At 36.9% G+C, this 25,321-nt stretch overlaps 1 protein-coding gene across 2 annotated transcripts in view; it reads left to right on the top strand.

The window, feature by feature from the left end:
- The window catches only part of ZNF529 (zinc finger protein 529), a 30,603-nt gene extending 13,935 nt beyond the window's left edge, over positions 1-16,668 (top strand). For both annotated transcript variants that reach the window (XM_082677896.1, XM_082677895.1), the window contains one exon: positions 13,294-16,668. In XM_082677896.1, coding sequence (XP_082534022.1) covers positions 13,294-14,693 — 1,400 coding nt within the window. In that variant the 3' untranslated portion in view covers positions 14,694-16,668. The remainder of the gene's footprint in view (positions 1-13,293) is intronic.
- The last annotated feature ends 8,653 nt before the right edge of the window (positions 16,669-25,321 follow it).

The following is a 25,321-nucleotide window of genomic DNA, read 5'->3' as shown; positions in this document are numbered from 1 at the left end:
CATATCCTCAAGTCCATTCTCTAGTAGGTCTGTGTCTTTATTCCTGTCTTACCCCTAGGTTCTTCATGACATTTTCTTTTTCTTCACTTCCATATATATGTGTTAGCATACGGTATTTGTCTTTCTCTTTCTGACTTACTTCACTCTGTATGACAGACTCTAGGTCCATCCACCTCATTACAAATAGCTCAATTTTGTTTCTTTTTATGGCTCAGTAATATTTCATTGTATATATGTGCCACATCTTCTTTATCCATTCATCCGATGATGGACACTTAGGTTGTTTCCATCTCGGGCTATTGTAAATAGAGCTGCAATGAACATTTTGGTACATGCCTCTTTTTGAATTATGGTTTTCTCAGGGTATATGCCCAGTAGTGGGATTGCTGGGTCGTATGGTAGTTCTATTTTTAGTTTTTTAAGGCACCTCCATACTGTTCTCCGTAGTGGCTGTACCAATTCACAATTCCACCAACAGTGCAAGAGTGTTCCCTTTTCTCCACACCATCTCCAGCATTTATTGTTTGCAGATTTTTTGATGATGGCCATTCTGACCGGTGTGAGATGATATCTCATTGTAGTTTTGATTTGCATTTCTCTAATGATTAACGATGTTGAGCGTGCTTTCATGTGTTTGTTGGCAGTCTGTATTTCTTCTTTGGAGAAATGTCTATTTAGGTCTTCTGCCCATTTTTGGATTGGGTTGTTTGTTTTATTGTGTTTGAGCTGCATGAGCTGCTTATAAATTTTGGAGATTAATCCTTTGTCAGTTGCTTCATTTGCAAATATTTTCTCCCATTCTGAGGGTTGTCTTTTCATCTTATTTATGGTTTCCTTTGCTGTGCAAAAGCTTGTAAGTTTCATTAGGTCCCATTTGTTTATTTTTGTTTTTACTTCCATTTCTCTAGGAGGTGTGTCAAAAAGGATCTCGCTGTGATTCATGTCATAGAGTGTTCTGCCTATGTTTTCCTCTAAGAGTTTGATAGTATCTGGCCTTACATTTAGGTCTTTAATCCATTTTGAGCTTGTTTTTGTGTATGGTGTTAGGGAGTGATATAATCTCATACTTTTACATGTACCTGTCCAGTTTTCCCAGCACCAGTTATTGAAGATGCTGTCCTTTCTCCACTCTACATTCCTGCCTCCTTTATCAAAGATAAGGTGACCATATGTGCGTGGGTTTATCTCTGGGCTTTCTATCCTGTTCCATTCATCTATCTTTCTGTTTTTGTGCCAGTACCATACTCTCTTGATTACTGTAGCTTTGTAGTATAGTCTGAAGTCAGGGAGCCTGATTCCTCCAGCTCCATTTTTCGTTCTCAAGATTGCTTTGGCTATGCAGGATCTTTAGTGTTTCCATACAAATTGTGAAATTTTTTGTTCTAGTTCTGTGAAAAATGCCAGTGGTAGTTTGATGGGGATTGCATTGAATCTGTAGATTGCTTTGGGTAGTAGGGTCATTTTCACAATGTTGATTCTTCCAATCTAAGAACATGGTATATCTCTCCATCTCTTTGTATCATCCTTAATTTCTTTCATCAGTGTCTTATAATTTTCTGCATACAGGTCTTTTGTCTCCTTAGGTAGGTTTATTCCTAGGTATTTTATTCTTTTTGTTGCAGTGGTAAATGGGAGTGATTTCTTGATTTCACTTTAAGATTTTTCATCATTAGTGTATAGGAATGCCAGAGATTTCTGTGCATTAATTTTGTATCCTGCTACTTTACCAAATTCATTGATTAGCTCTAGTAGTTCTCTGGTAGCATCTTTAGGATTCTCTGTGTATAGTATCATGTCATTTGCAAACAGTGACAGCTTTACTTCTCCTTTTCCAATTTGGATTCCTTTTATTTCCTTTTCTTCTCTGATTGCTGTGGCTAAAACTTACAAAACTATGTTGAATAAGAATGGTGAGAGTGGGCAACCTTGTCTTTTTCCTGATCTTAGTGGAGATGGTTTCAGTTTTTCACCATTGAGGATGCTGTTGGCTGTGGGTTTGTCATATATGGCCTTTATTATGTTGAGAAAAGTTCCCTCTGTGCCTACTTTCTGCAGGGTTTTTATCATAAATGGGTGTTGAATTTTGTCGAAAGCTTTCTCTGCATCTATTGAGATGATCATATGGTTTTTCTCCTTCAATTTGTTAATATGGTTTATCACATTGATTGATTTGCATATATTGAAGAATCCTTGCATTCCTGGAATAAACCCCACTTGATCATGGTGTATCATCCTTTTAATGTGCTGTTGGATTCTGTTTGCTAGTATTTTGTTGAGGATGTTTGCATCTATGTTCATCAGTGATATTGGCCTGTAGTTTTCTTTCTTTGTGGCATCCTTGTCTGGTTTTGGTATCAAGGTGATGGTGGCCTCATAGAATGAGTTTGGGAGTGTTCCTCCCTCTGCTATATTTTGGAAGAGTTTGAGAAGGATAGGTGTTAGCTCTTCTCTAAATGTTTGATAGAATTCACCTGTGAAGCCATCTGGTCCTGGGCTTTTGTTTGTTGGAAGATTTTTAATCACAGTTTCAATTTCAGTGCTTGTGATTGGTCTGTTCATATTTCCTATTTCTTCCTGATTCAGTCTTGGCACATTGTGCCTTTCTAAGAATTTGTCCATTTCTTCCAGGTTGTCCATTTTATTGGCATAGAGTTGCTTGTAGTAATCTCTCATGATCTTTTGTATTTCTGCGGTGTCAGTTGTTACTTCTCCTTTTTCATTTCTAATTCTATTGATTTGGGTCTGCTCCCTTTTTTTCTCGATGAGTCTGGCTAGTGGTTTATCAATTTTGTTTGTCTTCTCAAAGAACCAGCTTTTAGTTTTATTGATCTTTGCTATCGTTTCCTTCATTTCTTTTTCATTTATTTCTGATCTGATTTTTATGATTTCTTTCCTTCTGCTAACTTTGGGGTTTTTTTGTTCTTCTTTCCCTAATTGTTTTAGGTGCAAGGTTAGATTGTTTATTTGAGATGTTTCCTGTTTCTTAAGGTAGGATTGTACTGCTATAAACTTCCCTCTTAGAACTGCTTTTGCTGCATCCCATAGGTTTTGTGTTGTCGTGTCTCCATTGTCATTTGTTTCTAGGTATTTTTTGATTTCCTCTTTGATTTCTTCAGTGATCATTTCGTTATTAAGTAGTGTATTGTTTAGCCTCCATGTGTTTGTATTTTTTACAGATCTTTTCCTGTAATTGATATCTAGTCTCATAGTGTTGTGGTCAGAAAAGATACTTGATACAATTTCAATTTTCTAAAATTTACCAGGGCTTGATTTGTGACCCAAGATATGATCTATCCTGGAGAATGTTCCATGAGCACTAGAGAAAAATGTGTATTCTGTTGTTTTTGGATGGACTGTCCTATAAATATCAATTAAGTCCATCTTGTTTAATGTATCAGTTAAAGCTTGTGTTTCCTTATTTATTTTCATTTTGGATGATCTGTCCATTGGGGAAAGTGGGGTGTTAAAGTCCCCTACTATGAATGTGTTACTGTCGATTTCCCCTTTTATGGCTGTTAGTATTTACCTTATGTATTGAGGTGCTCCTATGTTGGGTGCATAAATATTTACAATTGTTATATCTTCATCTTGGATTGATCCCTTGATCATTAGGTAGTGTCCTTCTTTGTCTCTTCTAATAGACTTTATTTTAAAGTCTATTTTGTGTCATATGAGAATTGCTACTCCAGCTCTCTTTTGGTTTCCATTTGCATGGAATATCTTTTTTCATCCCCTTACTTTCAGTCTGTATGTGCCTCTAGGTCTGAACTGGGTCTCTTGTAGACAGCATATATATGGGTCTTGTTTTTGTATCCATTCAGCCAGTCTGTGTCTTTTGGTGGGAGCATTTAGTCCATTTACATTTAAGGTAATTATCGATATGTATGTTCCTATTCCCATTTTCTTAATTGTTTTGGGTTCGTTATTGTAGATCTTTTCCTTCTCTTGTGTTTCTTGCCTAGAGAAGTTCCTTTAGCATTTGTTGTAAAGCTGGTTTGGTGGTGCTGAACTCTCTCAGCTTTTGCTTGTCTGTAAAGATTTTAATTTCTCCATCAAATCTGAATGAGATCCTTGCTGGGTAGAGTAATCTTGGTTGCAGGTTTTTCTCCTTCATCACTTTAAATATGTCCTGCCACTCCCTTCTGGCTTGCAGAGTTTCTGCTGAAAGATCAGCTGTTAAGCTTATGGGTATTCCCTTGTGTGTTATTTGTTGTTTATCCCTTGCTGCTTTTAATATGTTTTCTTTGTATTTAATTTTTGACAGTTTGATTACTATGTGTCTTGGCATATTTCTCCTTGAATTTATCCTGTATGGGACTCTCTGTGCTTCCTGGACTTGATTAACTATTTCCTTTCCCATATTAGGGAAGTTTTCAACTATAATCTCTTCAAATATTTTCTCAATCCCTTTCTTTTTCTCTTCTTCTTCTGGAACTCCTATAATTCGAATGTTGGTGCATTTAATGTTGTCCCAGAGGTCTCTGAGACTGTCCTCAGTTCTTTTCACTCTTTTTTCTTTATTTTTCTTTTTTCTTTATTTTTATTTATTTCTTTATTTCTTTATTTTTCTTTATTCTTTTTTCTTTATTTATTTAGTTATTTCCACTATTTTATCTTCCAGGTCACTTATCCGTTCTTCTGCCTCAGTTATTCTGCTATTGATCCCTTCTAGAGTATTTTAATTTTCATTTATTGTGTTGTTCATCCTTGCTTGTTTCATCTTTAGTTCTTCTAAGTCCTTGTTTAATGTTTCTTGCATTTTGTCTATTCTATTTCCAAGATTTTGGATCATCTTTACTACCATTATTCTGAATTTTTTTCAGGTAGACTGCCTATTTCCTCTTCATTTGTTAGGTCTGGTGGGTTTTTATCTTGCTCCTTCATCTGCTGTGTGTTTTTCTGTCTTCTCATTTTGCTTATCTTACTGTGTTTGGGGTCTCCTTTTTGCAGGCTGCAGGTTCGTAGTTCCCGTTGTTTTTGTTGTCTGTCCCCAGTGGCTAAGGTTGGTTCAGTGGGTTGTGTAGGCTTCCTGGTGGAGGGGACTAGTGCCTGTGTTCTGGTGGTTGAGGCTGGATCTTGTCTTTCTGGTGGGCAGGTCCACGTCTGGTGGTGTGTTTTGGGGTGCCTGTGGACTTATTATGATTTTAGGCAGCCTCTCTGCTAATGGGTGGGGTTGTGTTCCTGTGTTGCTAGCTGTTTGGTATAGGTTGTCCTGCACTGTAGCTTGCTGGTCGTTGAGTGAAGCTGGGTGCTGGTGTTGAGATGGAGAGCTCTGGGAGATTTTCGCTGCTTGGTATTATTTGGAGCTGGGAGGTCTCTTGTGGACCAGTGTCCTGAACTTGGCTCTCCCACCTCAGAGGCACAGCACTGACTCCTGGCTGCAGCACCAAGAGCCTTTCATCCACACGGATAAAGAGGAAAAGGGGAAAAAAATCATAAATCTTGCTCTCAAAGTCCACCTCCTCAATTTGGGATGATTCGTTGTCTATTCATGTATTCCACAGATGCAGGTACATCAAGTTGATTGTGGAGCTTTAATCCGCTGCTTCTGAGTCTGCTGGGAGAGATTTCCCTTTCTCTTCTTTGTTTGCACAGCTCCCGGGGTTCAGCTTTGGATTTGGCCCCGCCTCTGCGTGTAGGTTGCTGGAGGGCGTCTGTTCTTCGCTCAGATAGGATGGGGTTAAAGGAGCAGCTGCTTTGGGGGCTCTGGCTCACTCAGGCTGGGGGGAGGGAGGAGTACGGAGTGCGGGGTGAGCTTGCAGCGGCAGAGGCCGACGTGACTTGCACCAGCCTGAGGTGTGCCGTTCGTTCTCCCAGGGAAGTTGTCCCTGGATCCCGGGACCCTGGCAGTGGCGGGCTGCACAGGCTCCCCAGAAAGGGAGTGTGGATAGCGACCTGTGCTCGCACACAGGCTTCTTGGTGGCGGCAGCAGCAGCCTTAGCATCTCATGCGCGTCTCTGGGGTCCGCGCTTTTAGCCATGGCTCGCGCCCATCTCTGGAGCACCTTTAAGCAGTGCTCTTAATCCCCTCACCTCACGCACCACGAAACAAAGAGGGAAGAAAAAGTTTCTTGCCTCTTCGGCAGCTCCAGACTTTTCCCCCGACTCCTTCCCAGCTAGCCATGGTGCACTAACCCTCTGCAGGCTGTGTTCATGCTGCCAACCCCAGTCCTCTCCCTGTGCTCCGACTGAAGCCCAAGCCTCAGCTCCCAGCCCCGCCTGCCCCGGCGGGTGAGCAGACAGGCCTCTCGGGCTGGTGAGTGCCGGTTGGCACCAATCCTCTGTGCGGGAATCTCTCTGCTTTGCCCTCCACACCCCTGTTGCTCTGCTCTCCTCTGCAGCTCCAAAGCTTTCCCCCTCTGCCACCCACAGTCTCCGCCCGCGAAGGGGCTTCCTAGTGTGTGGAAACCTTTCCTCCTTCACAGCTCCCTCCCAGTGGTGCAGGTCCCGTCCCTATCCTTTTGTCTCTGTTTATTATTTTTTCTTTTGCCCTACCCAGGTACGGGGGTAGTTTCTTGCCTTTTGGCAGGTCTGGGGTCTTCTGCCAGCGTTCAGTAGGAGTTCTGTAGGAGTTGTTCCCCATGTAGATGTATTTCTGGTATATCTGTGGGGAGGAAGGTGATCTCCACGTCTTACTCTTCTGCCAATTTCCCCTCCTTCTCCCCAGCGCATGGGTTTATTTGCTCCATGGCATGTGGGATCTTCCCAAACCAGGGCTTGAACCCATGTCTCCTGCATTGGTAGGTGGATTCTTAACCACTGTGCCACCAGGGAAGTCCTTGGATTTGACTTGTAGGATACATACACTGTATCCTTTGAGATATCTATTATATTTTTTTGAGCCCAGAATTGCTAAAATTTCTTTATTATTTTCTTACCCACCTTCTGGGAGAACAGCTGAGATACTGTGTCCTGAGTTGTTATGATTATTAAAAGAATTTGTATAATTTATATTGTTACATTGGCAAATAGAAGTCATATTCATTGCCTGACACAAGTGTTGTCTTACACCTGCTATGGGGTTAAAGAACTTTGCATTTAATGTTAAGTCAGTATTCCAGCAAGGATCTTTTAATGTTTTAGAAAACTCCTTGTTTTCCTCTCAGCTCACATAGTTCTTGCCTTGTACCAGGCCCCGATTTAAGCCCTTTTAATATACTGAGTTATCTAATTCTACAACCCTATGGCATAAATACTACTTGCATTATTGTTCTTTGAAGAGATTGCTAAGACAAAGAGTATTTAGGCTACCCCTCCAGGGTTACTTAGCTAGTTAGTGTCAGACGCAGGTTTTCTTACCCAAGCAGTCTGACGCCAAAGTTGATATTCTTAGCTGTTACAACATACTGCCTCTCAAGGCAAAGAGATAGCATGGGTTTAAATAAAAGAAGACATTTCTTTACCTGTCTGGTAAAGTATTTATACAGCTAGCCATTAACAATCAAAAACTATGATGGGCTAAAGTATACTAAACCAATGAAAATCAGCAAATCCATAATGATACATAAATAAGAGGTCAGAAAATTTTTACTATCTTTATACTTTGTAATTCTACAGTCACTCTAAGGTGAATGTTCTTTCAATCTTCTCATATTTATCTTCTCTGAAGTCTTTCATTTCAACCTCATTTATTAAAAACTTAACCAATTCTCAAAAGTGTTTTTTAGAATTGGTTATGATTCTTATATATTTCTATATATTATGTTACATTTCTTTGTTGTAAACAGAGTGTTCCATTTCTAAGCCAGTTTTGACTGCCTTATTAGTGGAAGGGAAGTTGTCCTGGAGGGTTACGAGGAATGTGACAAGTAAACGGGGCTAGGTGAGTGAGGACTTGATGAAGCAAGGAAAGCCATCACCAGAGTAAAAAGCCCAGCCTGTCCAAGAGGAGGTTGGCCCCTGTGATGTTTTGGGGAAACTCCCTTTAAACCCCTATGGGAAAAGAGCCTGATACTTGGGGAAGCAAATTAAGATCTTCCCCAATTCAACCAACATTTCCCCTAGTTCCTCTTGTATTTAGACTTACATAAATGTCTTCACTGACAAAAAAATCTTGGTCATTTTTATAATCAACACTTAATCAGTGTGTACAGTAAGACAGATATTGTGTTAGCCCTATAAGTACAATGGTAAGAAAGATCAATACAGATCTTAATGTCATGGAACTAACATACTAGTAAGTGAGATATATAATAAATAGGTAAATAAATGATTAGAAAATATATCATGGATAGTGATATGGGCTATGAAGAAAAGTAAGCAAAATAAAGGGATGAAGAATAATGGAACTAATTCAGATATTATGGTCAGAAAGGGATCTTTCTGGTCCTACTTTAGCATTCTATGAATACACAGTTCCTCATCAACAATTCACTTAATGCTTTTTACAATTGAAAACCTTCATTTAAATCAGTGTTGTACTAAGTCCGTCATTCCTTCTAATACATTTAATTAGTTACCCTCATGCTACTTGATAAACTTGAAATCTAATGGAAAAGGCAGCAAGTGTTTGATTATACTCTTTATATGATTGTAACTAATTAGCCACCTCAAATGGTGCACTTGAAATTTTCTGACCTCTTATTTACATATCATTATGGATTTGTTGATTTTCATTGGTTTAGTATACTTTAGCCCATCACAGTCTTTGTTGATGCCTAGCTGTATAAATACTAATTCCTTATGGATTTTTGTGTACCTTTGACTTGATTCTTTATTCTTTGAATTTACTATTGCTTTCTGAAGCTTTCCCAGGCTCACCCTATACCTTCCCCATCCCAGACCAAACACCTGAATTGGTTAAAAGTGAGTTCTTCTGGTCTTCCATGTTTTATGTGTTTTGTTCCTTTTTAAAAAATTAATTCTAGCTATAAATTTTTAGTTGTTTAGTTAACATGTTTAGGTACACAAAGTACTTTTTACCCTCTTTTGATTATTGTATTGTCAAAATGGTGGTCTCCTTTGATGATTTGTGTCTTTTTGTTATAGTTCATTAATATTATAAAACATTCTTGCTTCTGTCACAACAGTCAAGGGCACATTTTCTACCTTACCTGCTCCAGGTTCGTGACTCAGATCTTTATTTTAGGAGCCATGGTTCATTACCTGGTTTATTGCCACAACCTGGGCAATAGGCATTCTTATGATTTTTTGTTTCATGGGAGGTAAGTCTTTGACAATTTTATCTCTTTCTAGCAAATTGTTCATTTTTCAACTTTTATGGCTTCTAGGGTTTTCAGTATTTATTTACCTAGAAAATAATTCATAAGTCAACATTTTCAAATTGGTTGGCATATGAGCCTTATAACATTTAAAAAATACCCTCTGTGATGGTTCTTTCATTTGTCATTTACTTTTTTTTTTAATAGATCTTTATTGGAGTATAATTGCTTCACAATACTGTGTTAGTTTCTGTTGTACACCAAAGTGAATCAGCCGTATGCATACATATGTCCCTATATCCCCTCCCTCATGAGCCTCCTTCCCATCCTCCCTATCCCACCCCTCTAGGTCATTGCAAAGCACAGAGCTGATCTCTCTGTGCTATGCTGCTGCTTCCCACTAGCTAACTACTTTACATTCGGTCGTGTATATATGTCGACACTACTCTCTCACTTCGCCCCAGCTTACCCCTCCCACCCCATGTCCTCAAGTCCATTCTCTATGTCTGCATCTTTATTCCTGCCCTGCAACTAGGTTCATCAATACCTTTTTTTTTTTTTAGACTCCATGTATATGTGTTAGAATATGGTATTTGTTTTTCTCTTTCTGACTTACTTCACTCTGTATAACAGACTCTAGGTCCATCAACCTCACTACAAATAACTCAATTTCGTTTCTTTTTATGGTTGAGTAATATTCCATTGTATATGTGTGCCACATCTTCTTTATCCATTTGTTTGTCGATGGACATTTAGGTTGGTTCCATGTCCTGGCTATTGTAAATAGTGCTGCAGTGAACATTGTGGTACATGTCTCTTTTTGAATTATACTTTTCTCAGGGTATATGCCTAGTAGTGGGATTGCTGGGTCATATGGTAGTTCTATTTTTAGTTTTTTAAGGAACCTCCATACTGTTTTCCATAGTGGTTGTTTCAATTTACATTCCTACCAACAGTGCAGCAGGGTTCTCTTTTCACCAAACCCTTTCCAGCATTTATTGTTTCTAGATTGTTTGATAATAGCCATTCTGACTGGCATGAGGTGATACCTCATTGTAGTTTTGATTCGCATTCCTCTAATAATTAGTGATATTGAGCATCTTTTCATGTGCTTCTTGGCCATCTGTATGTCTTCCTTGGTGAAATGTCTATTTAGGTCTTCCACCCATTTTTTTTTTTTTTTTTTGCGTTACACGGGCCTCTCACCATTGTGGCCTCTCCTGCTGTGGAGCAAATGCTCCAGACACGCAGGCTCAGTGGCCATGGCTCACGGGCCTAGCTGCTCCACAGCATGTGGGATCCTCCCAGACCGGGGCACAAACCCATGTCTCCTGCATCGGCAGGCAGACTCCCAACCACTGTGCCACCAGGGAAGCCCCTTCCACCCTTTTTTTTTTTTCATCCATTTTTAATTGGATTTTTTCTTTAAGTTCCATTTGTTTATTTTTATTTTTATTTCCTTTACTCTAGGAGGTGGGTCAAAAAAGATCTTCCTGTGGTTTGTGTCAGAGTGTTTTTCCTATGTTTTCCTCTAAGAGTTTTATAGTGTCTGGTCTTACATTTAGGTCTTTAATCCATTTGGAGTTTATTTTTGTGTATGGTGTTAGGGAGTGTTCTAATTTCATTCTTTTACATGTAGCTGTCCAGTTTTCCCAGCACCACTTATTGAAGAGGCTCTCCTTTCTCCATTGTATGTTCTTGCCTCCCTTCTCATAAATTAGATGACAATATGTGCGTGGGTTTATCTCTGGGCATTCTATCCTGTTCCATTGATCTACTTTTCTGTTTTTGTGCCAGTACCATACTGTCTTGATTACTGAAGCTTTGTGGTATAGTTTGAAGTCAGGGAGCCTGATTCCTCCGTCTCCATTTTTCTTTCTCAAGATTGCTTTGGCTATTTGGGTCTTTTGTGTTTCCATACGAATTGTAAAATTTTTTGTTCTAATTCTGTGAGGAATACCACTAGGAGTTTGATGGGGATTGCATTAAATCTGTAGATTGCTTTGGGTAGTATAGTCATTTTCACAGTATTGATTCTTCCAATCCAAGAACATGGTATATTTCTCCATCTGTTTATGTCATCTTTGATTTCTTTCACTTTTTATATTTGTTGATTATATTCTTTATATGTTCTCTAACTCATCACATTCTGATTCTATATTTATTGAATTCTCCTCTCACCTTTTCTTTAGGTCACTTTGTTCTTTTCTGTCTTCTTGAATGGAATGTATACATTGGTTTTCATTCTTTCAGTTTTATCAATATAAGTGTCTAAATTCTTACTTTCTATGTGACTAATATTGAGTTTCATAGATTTTTAATGTGCAATATTTTCAACGCCACCATTCCCTGAAAGTTTTGTAATTTCAGTTACATTTCCACGATAACTAAACAGTTATTTGATAGAAAGTGTCTTCATTTCTAAGTGGAAGTACTTTTAATTTACTGATATTGGCATTCATTTATGATTTTATTGTTTCAGTCAAATAATGGTGTTTGCATTATTTCACCTTAATTATACATAATTCAGTCACAAGAAATTATTTTTGCCTTTTATCATGCAATGTATATCAGTCACTTTGGATTTTCCTTAGGTTGTTCCCTCATCTGATTGCCAATCTCCAGCTAGGTCCAAGAGATCTCTTGTTACAAAGTGCCTTACACTCTTGCCCACCTCCACCACATTTTACATATCATTCTGTTACCAAATTCTCCTTTTCAGCCGCAGGTTTACTCAGAATTGCATAAGCTTTACAATATGGGAAATACCTATTATAATATCTAAAACATTCTGATACTATTTTAGGCAGTATAGCTTTGAGAATAAGAAAATGGAAAGGAATACCTGGGAAAGAGCATGAAGGAAAACACTTAAATATAGACTAGGATTTCAGGAGGATAGATGAATAATAGTGAAAATGTTACTGAAGAGAGGTAAATAAAACACCATCTTTATTGGGATGAAGAAACTCATGGTTTTGCATAGGAGGAAATTAACAGCAGTGATCGAGACAGTATGCATAGGTGGAGAGGCAATTGGAAAACAATCATTTATAAACACTATTATATATATGAATGTATCTTACTATATTATAATTTTCATGTATATAAATTTATATATATAAAATCACTGTAGTGTAGTGTGAGGTTTTAAAGGCATGGAGATTCTTATAGTTATACAATTATTCTGGTAATTGTGTTACCAGAATTGTGTTACCAAAAAGTGACTTCTTTTTGTAATATTGGCTTTTATTCTCACATTGCTTTCAACCAGTGATTTGCTTTTCCTGTAATTATGAATTACTATGACCTTGGGGCTTGCTATTCAGTGGCACATAGAATGACTTTATTTGTCCTTTTGGAGTTTAATAAGGAAATAAACAGTATGATAACAGAGAAAATTACAGATTACACAATTGGAAAAATGGGTATGAGGGCAAGGAACTAGATATTGGAATAGAGACATAGATATGAACTTACTTAGAGTCAGCTAGTACATAATTTCAGAGGGTAGTAACTTTTAGACCCAGACAATGAAAAGGAAGTAGTATATAAGGATTCCATTTCTGAGAAATGAAATATCTTGTGGGTATCTCTAAATGATAGGAAATGTGGTTTGATGCAGAAGGTGAAAATGATTAGGTGAAAGGGAATAATGGATTAAAATGTTGTTTTACAAGCAGCACCCTGTTATCGATGATAAAGTATTGGGATTATATTGTAAAAGAAGAAAAGTATCAGAAAATTGTTAGTATGTATCAGTAATCAAATTGTGATCTGTATTTGCAGTATCTCTACAAGATACTGATGACTAAATTCCACATCTATAGGTGTTGATTCAGTTTATCTGGATTAGTTCATGAACATCAGTACTTGACAAGCTTACTAGGTGATGATCAACACCAAAATTTCAGACCCACTGACTTAATCCATTTCTCTTAGCACAAACCTCACAACCTTATGTTATACTCTTAACATTCTCTGAGTTCTCTTTACCTTTCCTCAAACTTCATAACAGTATTTTAATCATTCACTTATACTGTGAATTATTTTCAGTTTTTTCCTGTGCATTTTATAACTATTTTATCTTTGTTACACATGAAAAAAGAAATTGTTTTTTCCCTTTCTTTCAGACTTGGAATCCAAGTGTGACAAAAAGACTTTATCTACAGAGAAGGACATTGAAAAAAATGATTCTCAGTGGGAAGTAATAGAAAGTAGTAAATTAGTTGGCCTTGAGAACTCCATTGTCAGAAATGATTGGCAAAGCAAAAGGAAGACTGAAGTGCAAAGACCTGAAGTGGGATATTTCAGTCAAATGAAAATCATCTCTGAAAAAGTACCCAATTACAAAAATCATAAATCTCTTACATTACATCAGAGAATTCATGATAGTGAGAAGCCCTGTAAGGAATATGGGAAGGTCCTTAGTTGTGACTTAAACTTTGATGAATATGAGAAAATATATACTGAGAAAACCTCTGAACGTAGTAGATATTGGAAAACCTTTGGAGTAGATGACCCACATACCCTACAACTGAATATTCATACTGGTGTGAAACCTTGTAAATGTATGGAATGTGGGAATGCATTTAGTTTTTGTGAAGACCATAGTGTACACTGTGATGATCAGAACTGCTATAAATGTAAGCAATATGGAAGGACTTTTAGGAGAATTGAAAAAATCACTGCACTTCAAAGAATTCATGTTGGTGAGAAACCCTATGAATGCACTTCCTGTAGGAAATCGTTTAGAGTGCATGCACAACTTACTAGACATCAGAAAATCCATACTGATGAGAAACCTTACAAATGTATGGAATGTGGCAAGGACTTTAGATTTCATTCACAACTAACTGAACATCAGAGAATTCATACTGGTGAGAAGCCATACAAATGTATACAATGTGAGAAGGTCTTTAGAATTCGTTCACAGCTTATTGAACATCAGAGAATTCATACTGGTGAGAAACCTTATGCATGTAAAGAATGTGGGAAGACTTTTGGAGTCTGTCGAGAACTTGCTCGACATCAGAGAATTCATAGTGGTAAGAAACCCTATGAATGCAAAGCATGTGGAAAGGTCTTTAGAAACAGTTCATCCCTGACTAGACATCAGAGAATTCATACTGGTGAGAAACCATATAAATGTAAGGAATGTGGGAAAGCTTTTGGAGTAGGTAGTGAACTTACTCGACATCAGAGAATTCACAGTGGTCAGAAACCTTATGAATGTAAAGTGTGTGGAAAGTTCTTTAGACTTACTTCAGCCCTTATTCAACATCAGAGAATTCATAGTGGTGAGAAACCTTATGAATGTAAGGTATGTGGGAAGGCCTTTAGACACAGTTCAGCCCTTACTGAACATCAGAGAATTCATACTGGAGAGAAACCTTACGAATGCAAGGCATGTGGGAAGGCCTTTAGACATAGTTCATCCTTTACAAAACATCAGAGAATTCATAATAGTAGGAAACCCTATGAATGTAAGGAATGTGGGAATGCCTTTAGAGTGGGCAGGCAACTTACTTGACATTGAACAAGTTGTACTGGTGAGAAGATTTTTGAATGAAAGACATATATAAAGCCCATTTGTTTCTGAGTTTCATTGGAAAAATATGTGTATTTAAGTAGAAGTTATCGCAGAGATTCTACCTCAATTAAATCTATTTCCAGACTTTATGGCCACTCTAGAACTAGAATTATTCATTCATAAGTGAGATATACTTTCAGCTTTGTTCAATATCACCAAATATTTCTCCTTTTTATATCAATTAACATTCTGAATATCCGTTTATGTAGGATGATGCCTATCAATCCGTTTCTTAAATGGGAAATGTATTTTCCTAATTATTAATTATTTGAGTTATTTTCATACGAGTTTTTTTTTTTTGCGGTACGCGGGCCTCTCACTGTTGTGGCCTCTCCTGTTGTGAAGCACAGGCTCCAGATGCGCAGGCTCAGTGGCCATGGCTCACGGGCCCAGCCGCTCCATGGCATGTGGGATCCTCCCGGACCGGGGCACAAACCCGTGTCCCTTGCATCAGCAGGCGGACTGTCAACCACTGCGCCACCAGGGAAGCCCTCATATGAGTTTCTTGTCCAGGGATGTTTTGCTTACAGTTACTTTTGGTGTTTGTGTTTTTGGCTATTTATTGTTTTTGGCTTAGTGATTTGTAATATTGCTCAAATATATCTTTTGCATTCTAATTTTTTGCCTGTTTTATATGGCATACTTATCTTCTCCAGGGAGTTAGAACCCCCAGACACTATGTGGTTTTAAAGTTTTGTGGTCCTGCAAGGTGTTTGTGTAGATTTGTTTTGTTTTCTCTTGATTTTGTTTTAATGGTAGATGTTTTAACTTCTCCATTGTCATCAAATGTTTGAATTCTTTCTGAATTTCTATTTTGTTTTGACACAACAGATTTCCCTAAATACCTTTTGCAACACAATTCCTTTAAGGAGTCTTTTCACCTCTAGGCAGTACCAGTAGGCATCCAAATGAAATGAGCATTTAAAATATTTCATAAAATATTCTAACCCAATCTTACATCTCTTAAATTTGTTAGGCAGCTTTAAAAGTAGGAGAAAACCTACAGCTATTGCAATGATTATAAACTGGTCACTAAAATCAAGAGGGTTTACAATGCTGCTATTTACCATGGCTTCAATTGGGTTTTGTATCTATTTATAATTTTCCTTTTTATTCCGTTCAGGGTTGTCTTACTGTGTTTTGGCAGTTGGAAAATCAGTAGACCTTTGATTTTAGCAATCTCCCCTGACTCAGGAAAAACGAAAAGACAACAACAAAAAAATGAGACAGTTAATAAGGTTGCAAATCTTAGCTACTCATCACCTCTTTCTTATGACAGTTGACCTGGTTATATAATCAAAGTGATCAAAAGCCACTGGTTATTGATTTTTATAAGAAAATTTACCTGTTATATTTACATACATTTACATCACTGTCATTCATTAGATTTTAACTTTTGAGATTGGTATCTTGCCCAGTTTTGCATGATCAGCAATAGTAAGTAAGGTTTTCTCATTGGGTATACTGAGCTATGTTTTCTTTACATATTCCTTATTAGTAATTTACTTAAGTTAGCAGTTATTAAAAGTATGTAACAGATAGATCATTCACGTCCTACAGAGTAAAAGAATGGGTCTCTGTTGTTACCCTTATTAGGATACTTGCTATTTCATATCTTTGAAATAGTTCAATTGTATTATAATTATTAATGTTGTTATTAATAGCTCACTCTATTTACTGAGCTGTCATGTGACCACACTGCTGATTTGCTCTTATATCCTACTCTACCTGGTTATTCTGAGTTACCATCAATGCTGATTAATTTCCCTCTTCTTGCACAGTACTCCAGAGCTACTTGCCCTACTCTTCTTTGTGTGTTTTTAATATTTTTTGCTTGCTCGAACAAACTAAAACAATGAGCTATCCAAACCTTATATATGGACTTAAAATTAATGACAGAAATAAAATAACCATGTGGCTTGACACTTATTTTTTGAATCATTAATGAATAAATGAAAAAAAAATACAACACATCCTTATTGTCTCCCTTATTTGTAATTACAGCTACATTTTGTTCACATTACATTAATATTTTGGTCACATTACATTAACATTTTCCTTTGAATTTTGTTATGAACTCCTGTCATTTCACAGACTGCTAATCTGATAAACCAAAATGTAACATTTGGTACTTTTTCTTGGTGCTCAAATTGATAAAATTTATTCCTTTCCATTTTCATTTGTTCCTTTATCCTTTCCACATTTTCCCTAGCCTACTTGGAAGCTTTGGGTTCTTTCCCCAAATACAAGGGGATGTTCCAGACCTATCCTGTTTATTGCTGTCCTGAACCATAAAATTAGCTACTGCAAGGAAAGGATTCTGGTTCAATTTAATGGTGAAGAATTCTAATTAATAAATGTAAAGGGAATGAGGGAAATAGGAAATCACCATAATAATAGTGGTAATTATATACAAAATCCATTGATGGATGGTAAGAGTTGAAGGTGAAAGTATAAGGAAAAAATGGGATATTAGAATTGTTTCAAAGTATCTCTCCCAAGTATTTAATTACAAAGATAAAACATTGCACACACACCTTTAACCGAATAATCACCAACAATGAGACACTGGCATCAAGGTGATGCACTAAGAAGGGCAAACACTTGGGTAGTATTCTCACCAAAACATGCGTAACTATGTTCTAATAATGAAGGAACTGCAGGTAGACCCAAAATGAATACCCTTTTGTAAAATAACTTGCCCAATACTCCAAAAGTTCATAACTTTTCTAGGTCATAAAAGGCAAGGGAACTAAATACAATGCTGGATTGTGGATTCAATTTTTGGAACATTAGCAGAGAAAACTTGATGAAATTCAATCAAACCTGTCATTTGATGATAGTATTGTTCCCAATGTTAATGTCCTGGTTTTGATCATTATACTACAGTAGTGTAAAATGTTAGTATTAGGCAAACTGGGAGAAGGGCATATGGAAACTCTGTAGTCCTCTTGCAATTCTTTTTTTTTTTTTTCTTCTTTCAATTCTTAAGAACAGAATTTATTTTTTTAATACTCTGTTTCCAGTCAAAATGGGAATAATAGAGGCAGGATTTACCTTCCTGCCTAAAATAACAAAACACTAGATAAAATATGAGAAATAAAGGTTTTCAGACATTGGACACCAGGCAACACAATGGTAATGCCTAAGAAAGTAGTATAAACAAATGTGATCCACACATTTGACCCAGCCTACTGCCTAGAGAGCATTTCCACACCTCAGCACTGTGAGGGGGAATACAAGGGGCGCTTTGTAATCTCCCTAAGTAGACAAGATGGAGCTGAGAGTCCAGGGAGGCAGTGATGGCTAGAGTCTGCAGGGCAGAGTATTGAGCCAAGTTCTCATCAGTGCATGGGATCAAGGAAACCACCTGAGGCCAGCAAAAGAAATGCTTAAGAGCACAGGTAATCCTTGGAGCTCACACAGAGCCAGGAATAGTTTGTGTCCCCATCAGCAAGAGTGGTAAACCTCATAATTTATAGGGCACTGGTTAGATTACTCAAAAAGCTATTGCCTCAGTAGATAGGCGAGTTAGCACTAGATTAAGGCTTTCCTAGTCCCACCTAGCAGAGCTTAAAGCAAATCTTGAACAAATTGTTTCCAGGTAACATAAGTATATTACAGAACAAAGTTTGAGTATATTTATAGAAATGCAAAAATACCAAGCACATTGAAGGTAACTTTCATAATGTCTGTAGTAAATAAATTTTACCAGAAGTGTAAATAAGCAGGCATACATGACTATAATGCAAAAAATCAATAGAACCACAACCAGAACTAGAAATGACAAAAATAGATTTTGTATTTAATAATAGATACTGACAATACAAAAGTCATAACTATATTCTATATATCCAACAAGGAAGAGAGATTGATCATGTTAAGTACCAATGTGGAAAATATTTAAAAGACCCAAACAAATCTAGAGGTAAAAACAACAATGTCTGAGACATAAAAATACAGTTGCTAGGATTAATAGATTAAACATTGCAAAAGCAAGCATTAGTAAACTGGAAGGCATAGCAATAAAAACTATATAAATTGAAACAGAAAAACAGACTGAGAAAATAAGAGTATCAGAGAGCTGTACGACAACTTCAGCTAGCCTAATTATGTGTAATTGAGATCCCTAGAAGAGAGGAAAACGAATGGGCAGGGGACGAAAAAATAATTGAAGAAATAATGGCTGAGGGACTTCCCTGGTGGTGCAGTGGTTAAGAATCCACCTGCCAATGCAGGAGAGACGGGTTCAAGCCCTGGTCTGGGAAGATCCCACATGCTGTGGAGCAACTAAGCCCATGCACCAGAACTACTGAGCCTGTGCTTTGGAACTTGTGAGCCACAACTACTGAGCCTGCATGCCATAACTACTGAAGCTCATGCACCCTAGAGCCCATGCTCTGAAACGAGAAGCCACTGCAATGAGAAGTCCGTGCACCACAATGAAGAGCAGCCCCCAGTCACCACAACTAGAGAAAGCCCACGCACAGCAACAAAGACCCAATGCAGCCAAAAATCAATCAGTCAATCAATTAATTAATTAAAATAATGGCTGAAAACTTTCCAAATTTCATGAAAATTATAAACCCACAGGTCCATGAAGTTCAACCTATCCCAATCACAAGAAACATGGGGGACAGGGGGTATTACTCCAAGGGAATCATAACGAAATTGATTAAAATCCATGCCAAAGAGAAAATCTTAGAAGCAGGGAGGGGGAGAAATATCCTGTATGTGCAAAAGAGCAAAGATAAGAAACCATACTTCTGGACATGATGGAGTAAACACATTTTGCCCTATTACTCTCCACTTATTAGACTTAAAATCCATGGAAAAAATACATGAAATAAACTTAAGAATCTGAAAGTTGGAGTAATGAAGGCCAACTCTATTGACCTTGGGATTCGAATAACAACCCAGCCCAGTGGTGAGTTCCCTGGCAGAAGACTGGGTGTTTTGTTGTTTTTGTCTCCCCATATATTCCTATCTGAGCACCAGAGACTTGAAATTAGAAATACCAGCAGGTGCAAACAACTACCAAAACACCAAACAATAACAAAAAAATAAAACACACAAGGTATGCTTGCTTTTCCTATCCAAAGGGCTGAGAAGGTTGCTGCCCTGCAGAACAATACCCTATTGACAATGCCAACTCTGCATTAGCTGAATACTTTAAAAATGCCAATCTTTCACACTATTATGCAAACAGCTAGCAGCACCATCCTCCCTTCTTGCCAGTAAGCATCTGCAGAGGCCTTGTGTGTGCACAGCCTAAGATCCCAGCCCAGCAGTAATGCCTCTTCTCCCAAGCAATGGGCATATGCAGGCGCTGTGTGTGTGAGCAGAGACCTGACTGCCATCCTGGCCCATCAATAATGGGCATCTATAAAGATCATGTATGTGATTAGAGCATTGACTGCCAACCTAGTCCAAGAACCATGAAGCACACCTCATTTCCTGGCTGGCAGATGCATTGGGAGGGTGTAAGTACAACTGGGGCATTGACTACTGTTGCGACTTGGCACTGACAGGCATTTACAGGGGCAATATGTGAATTATCACTCCAATGAAGCAGTAACAAAGGTCCTTTCCCTTTCCAGCCAGTGGGGGCTCCAAATACTATGTGTGTAAACAGAGCCATGACTAAATTCCTGCTTATCAACAAGTAGCAAGATTTACACAGAAACCAGAGTGTCATAAGATTATAACCCAAATCATTGGGGTACAGTCAAAACTTACTCATCCTAGCAAGAACAAGGAATATTCAACTTGAATGAAAAAAGACCAAAACAAACCAAGATGACAAAGATGTTGGAATTATAAGGATTTTAAAGTTACTATATAAAAATGCCCAAATAAACATGGAATGCACATAAAAACAGAGCTCCAAAATACATGAAGCAAAAATTGACAATTTCACAATAGGTAGAGCCTTCAAAGTCAGTTTCAGTATCAGCTAGAACAACTAGGTAGATGGTCAACAAGAAAATAGAAGACTTGAACAAACTATGAATCACTTAGATAATAGGCATCAATAGAAACTCCACCCCATAAGAGCAAAATACACATTGTTCTCAAGCATATACATATAAAACATTCTCCAGGATAAAACACACTGAGACATGAAACAAATCTTAATAAATTTAAAAGGATTAAAGTCATACAAAATATATCCTTCAGTCACATGATATTAAATTAGAAATCCAAGAAATTTGAAAAATTCACAGATATTTAGAAATTAAACACATTACTAATTAACCCTAAGGGTCAAACAAAAAATAAGGAAAATTTAAAAAATATTTTCAGATGAAAATGAACCTAATGAGATGCATATAAAGCAGCACATAGAGGTAAATTTATAGCTGTAAATGCTTATATTTTAAAAAAGAAAAAAAAATCTCAAATCAGTAACCTAACTTTGCAGCTTAAGAAGCTAGGGGGAAAAACCTAAAACAAGAAGAGGAAGGAAATAATAAGGAATAAATGAGAAATAAATGGAAGAGATAATAGAAAAAATATATAAATGAAACCAAAATTTGTTTCTTTAAAAGATCAACAAGGGACTTCCCTGGTGATCCAGTTGTTTAGACTCTGTGCAGGGGGCGTGGGTTTGATCCCTGGTTGGGGAACTAAGATCCCACATGCCGCATAGCACAGTCAAAAAATTTTTAAAGATCAAGTAAAAGATCAACAAAATGACAAATATTTGGCTAAAACCACCATGAAAATAAAAAGGGAGAAGGTACTAAAATCCAGAATGAAAAAGAGGGCTTAACTACCAACCTCACAGAAATACAAAGTATAATAAGGAAATGCTATGAATACCTGTATCCCAGCAAATTAGATGAGTTACAAAACAAATTCCAAAAAAGACAAAATCTACCAAAACACACACACAAAAATGGATAATCTGAATATGTCCATATTTGTTAGAGGAAATGAATAACAACCTTCAAAACAGAAAGCATCGGGCACAGATGATTTCACTGGTGAATTCTACCAAATGTCTAAGGTAGAAATACTAATTATCTGTGATCTATTCCAGAAAATAGAATGATGTCCTAACTCATTCTATGATGTTGTCATTACCCTAATACCAAAATCAGATAAAGACATTGTAAGGAAGGAAAATTACATACCAATATCTCTCATGAATATAAAAGCAAACATCCTCAACAAATTATTAGAAAATCAAATCCAACAAATGTAGAAAAGTAATTACATACCACAGTCAAGTGGGATTTCTCCCATGCATGCAAGACTGGCTCAATATTTCAAAATCAAGCAATTAATCTATCATATCAACAGGCTAAAGAAGAAAAATCATATGATCATATCAATAGATGCAGAAAAAGCATATGAAAAGATTCCATACTCATTCATTATTAAAACCCTCTCAGGAAATTGGAAATAGGGGAAACTTCTTCAATTTGATAAGAACATTTACCAAAAACTAACAGGTAACATCATATTTAATGGTGAGGAACTAAAGACTTTCCCTCTAAGAGCAGGAACAAGGGAAGGATATCTTCTCTCACCACTCATATTCAGTATTGTACTGGAAGTCCTATCTAATGCAACAAGAAAAAGAAACCGTATACAGATTGGGAAGTAAGAAATAAAGCTATTTGCAGATGACATGGTTGAATGTGTAAAAATCCTGAAGGATGCTCAAAAAACTCATGGGACTAATAAGTGATTATAGCCAAGGTTGCAAAACATAAGGTTAATGTACAAAAGTCAAGTACTTTCCTATACACCAGCAATGAAAAATAGGAATTTGAAATTAAAAACATAATTATTTAATTAGAACCAAAAAAGTACTGAGGAATAAATCTAACAAAATATGTACAAGAGATATATGAGAAGAACTAGAAAACTCTGATGAAAGAAATCAAAGAACTAAATAAATTAGTATTCTATGTTCATAAATATTAAAAAATTCTATGTGCATAACCCAATATTGTTAATATGACAGGTATTCCAAACTTGACCTATAGAGTCAATGCTATATTAAAATTACAAGTTATTTTGTAGATATTGACAAACTGATTCTAAAGATTATATGAAAAGACAAAGGACCCAGAATAGTCAAACAATACTGAAGATGAAGAAGTTGGAGGACTAACACTATCAACTTCAAGATTTACTATAAAGACACAGTAATCAAGACAGTGTGTACTGGCAAAAGAACAGACAAGTAGATAAATGGAATAGAATAGAGAGCTCAGAAATAGATCCAAACTAATAGAGCCAACTGATTTTTGACAAGACAGCAAAGACAAATCAACAGAGAAATGTAACAATCAACAAATACTGCTGGAACAACTTGATAGCCACATTAAGAAAATGAATCTGGACCAGGATTTACGACTTAAAAAAAATTCAAAATAAATCATGGGCCTAACTTTACAGTGTAAAACTAAAAAAAACAAAAACACAAAAACTTCTAGAAGATAACATGGGAGAAAATCTAGGTGACTTTGGGTTTGGCAATGATTTTTCCTAGAAACACCAAAAGTATGGTCCCTGAAAAATAAAACTTGATAAGTCAGATGTCATTAAAATTAAAAACTTCTGGGGCTTCCCTGGTGGCACAGTGGTTAAGAATCCGCCTGCCAATGCCGGGGACATGGGTTCGAACCCTGGTCCGGGAAGATCCCACATGCCACGGAGCAACTAATTCCATGAGCCACAACTACTGAGCCTGCGCTCTAGAGCCCGCATGCCACAACTACTGAGCCCACGTGCTGCAACTACTGAAGCCCATGCGCCTAGAGCCCGTGCTCTGCAACAAGAAAAGCCACCACAATGAGAAGCCCGCACATCGCACCAAAGAGTTGCCCCCACTCGCCACAACTAGAGAAAGCCCACACGCAGCAACGAAGACCCAACAGCCAAAAATAAATTTTAAAAAAATTAATTAGGAAATATCCTTGTAAGCAAGGAAAAAGAAGGTATAAGCAATTGAAATACATTTTGTTAAGGGAAAAGAAAGTAATTTTGTCTGAAAGAGAGGTCAGATAGAAGAGAAATGGAAAAAATCTGGAGATAAAAAGGAAATTATAGAAGGTAATGGAGAAGAAACCCTGGGCAAAGAGTTTAATGTGTGATCAGGACTAAGATTAGAATAAATTTAATTGAGTAAGTGAATTTTAATATTAAAGGTAAGGTGGTGCAAAACTAGAATTTGTTTCCCTCTCTGTTAAGAGGACAAAGTTTTCCTGGAATAATGATCTGCTTTAATAACAGATTATAAAAGTTTCTTTACCTTTTAAGTAATCTGTTGTAACTATCTGTATTTGCCTTTGAAGTCTTTTATTTTCGCTTTAGTTAAGTGAAAAAGTATTGTTTCACAGCACCTATAATCCTATTTGATGTTTTTGACAAACTTTCCAAAAATCAACCTCTAAATGAAGTGTTATTGACCTGAAATAAACTTGACATTTTCCAGAGGTCCCCTGGAACATCTCAAGAGATTTGTTTTCTCTCCTTACCAGAGAAAGATATTAAACTAATTAGGCTTATTTGGTATATTAAAGAACATGGGAAGCATTATCAAATGAATGGTGATAAACCCTCTTAGGATATACTGTATGGATAAATGTTATTAATATAGCTATTCTAGAAATTACATGGAATTCCTAAAAGTCTGGTATGTTCTAGTATAATGTTATCAGTCATAATTCTAGTTATTATCTTTAATTGTTCTATGTCACAGAAGTAACCAAGTTTCTTTGCCAATTGCATTGTAATCAGATCTTTGACCATGCGTTTTTAAGTCTTTTGTCATTTATAGGCAGTTATTGTACTCTGATGCTTTTATAAAAATGCTTCATCTTCAATAAGATCCATAGAAAGGACCTTTTGACCAGTACAGGTTTCTGATAATTTTTACATCATACCACTGAACTGGGTAAGAAATTAAAGAATTCTAATGGAAACCCTGATGGCTTCATAAAACTGTTAACAAAAGAGCAAGATCAAAAAGAATTAGCTACATAGGGCTGAATGATAGTTTTTATGACTTTTTTGTCTGAAATATTACTGGCTTTTAATCTTTGTTTTCCAGATATAAGGAAACACTCCCCCTTAAGCTAATTATAACTGACAGCAATTTGGTAAACTATACTTTTGTAAGCAGAGTAGAAACATTTATCTTTTCTACCTGATCCCTCCAGAAATTGGAAACTCCTAGGTTCCCAGCAGCCTTACCAGGTAAATAAGGAAGGCCACCTCCTGACGGGTACAGGAATTTTGAGTTATTTTGGGGACACTGAGAAGGGAGGAATTCATCCAAATCTATACCCATCACAGGTGGCAAGTCCTTGGCAGGGCTTTCCTGGCCTTAAGAGGCCTTTTAAAAGTTCAATCTGAGATTCCTTATAAAAAGTTCCAGCACAGCCAATTTAAAAGAGCCTGTAGGATGAATTACACTTATGTGAATAATCAGGCTAAGTTTATTGAAACCAAACTTATTTTGCAAACAATTAGTCTTAATTTGACTATCTTTGGTAGAAATCAGCATAATTTTAGAGAGAAATATTATGGTTTAGTGATATTACTTT

Source organism: Grampus griseus, assembly GCF_964374135.1.
Source record: "Grampus griseus genome assembly, chromosome: 19".
Taxonomy (NCBI): domain Eukaryota; kingdom Metazoa; phylum Chordata; class Mammalia; order Artiodactyla; family Delphinidae; genus Grampus; species Grampus griseus.
This window is presented reverse-complemented; position numbering and strand designations above follow the sequence as displayed.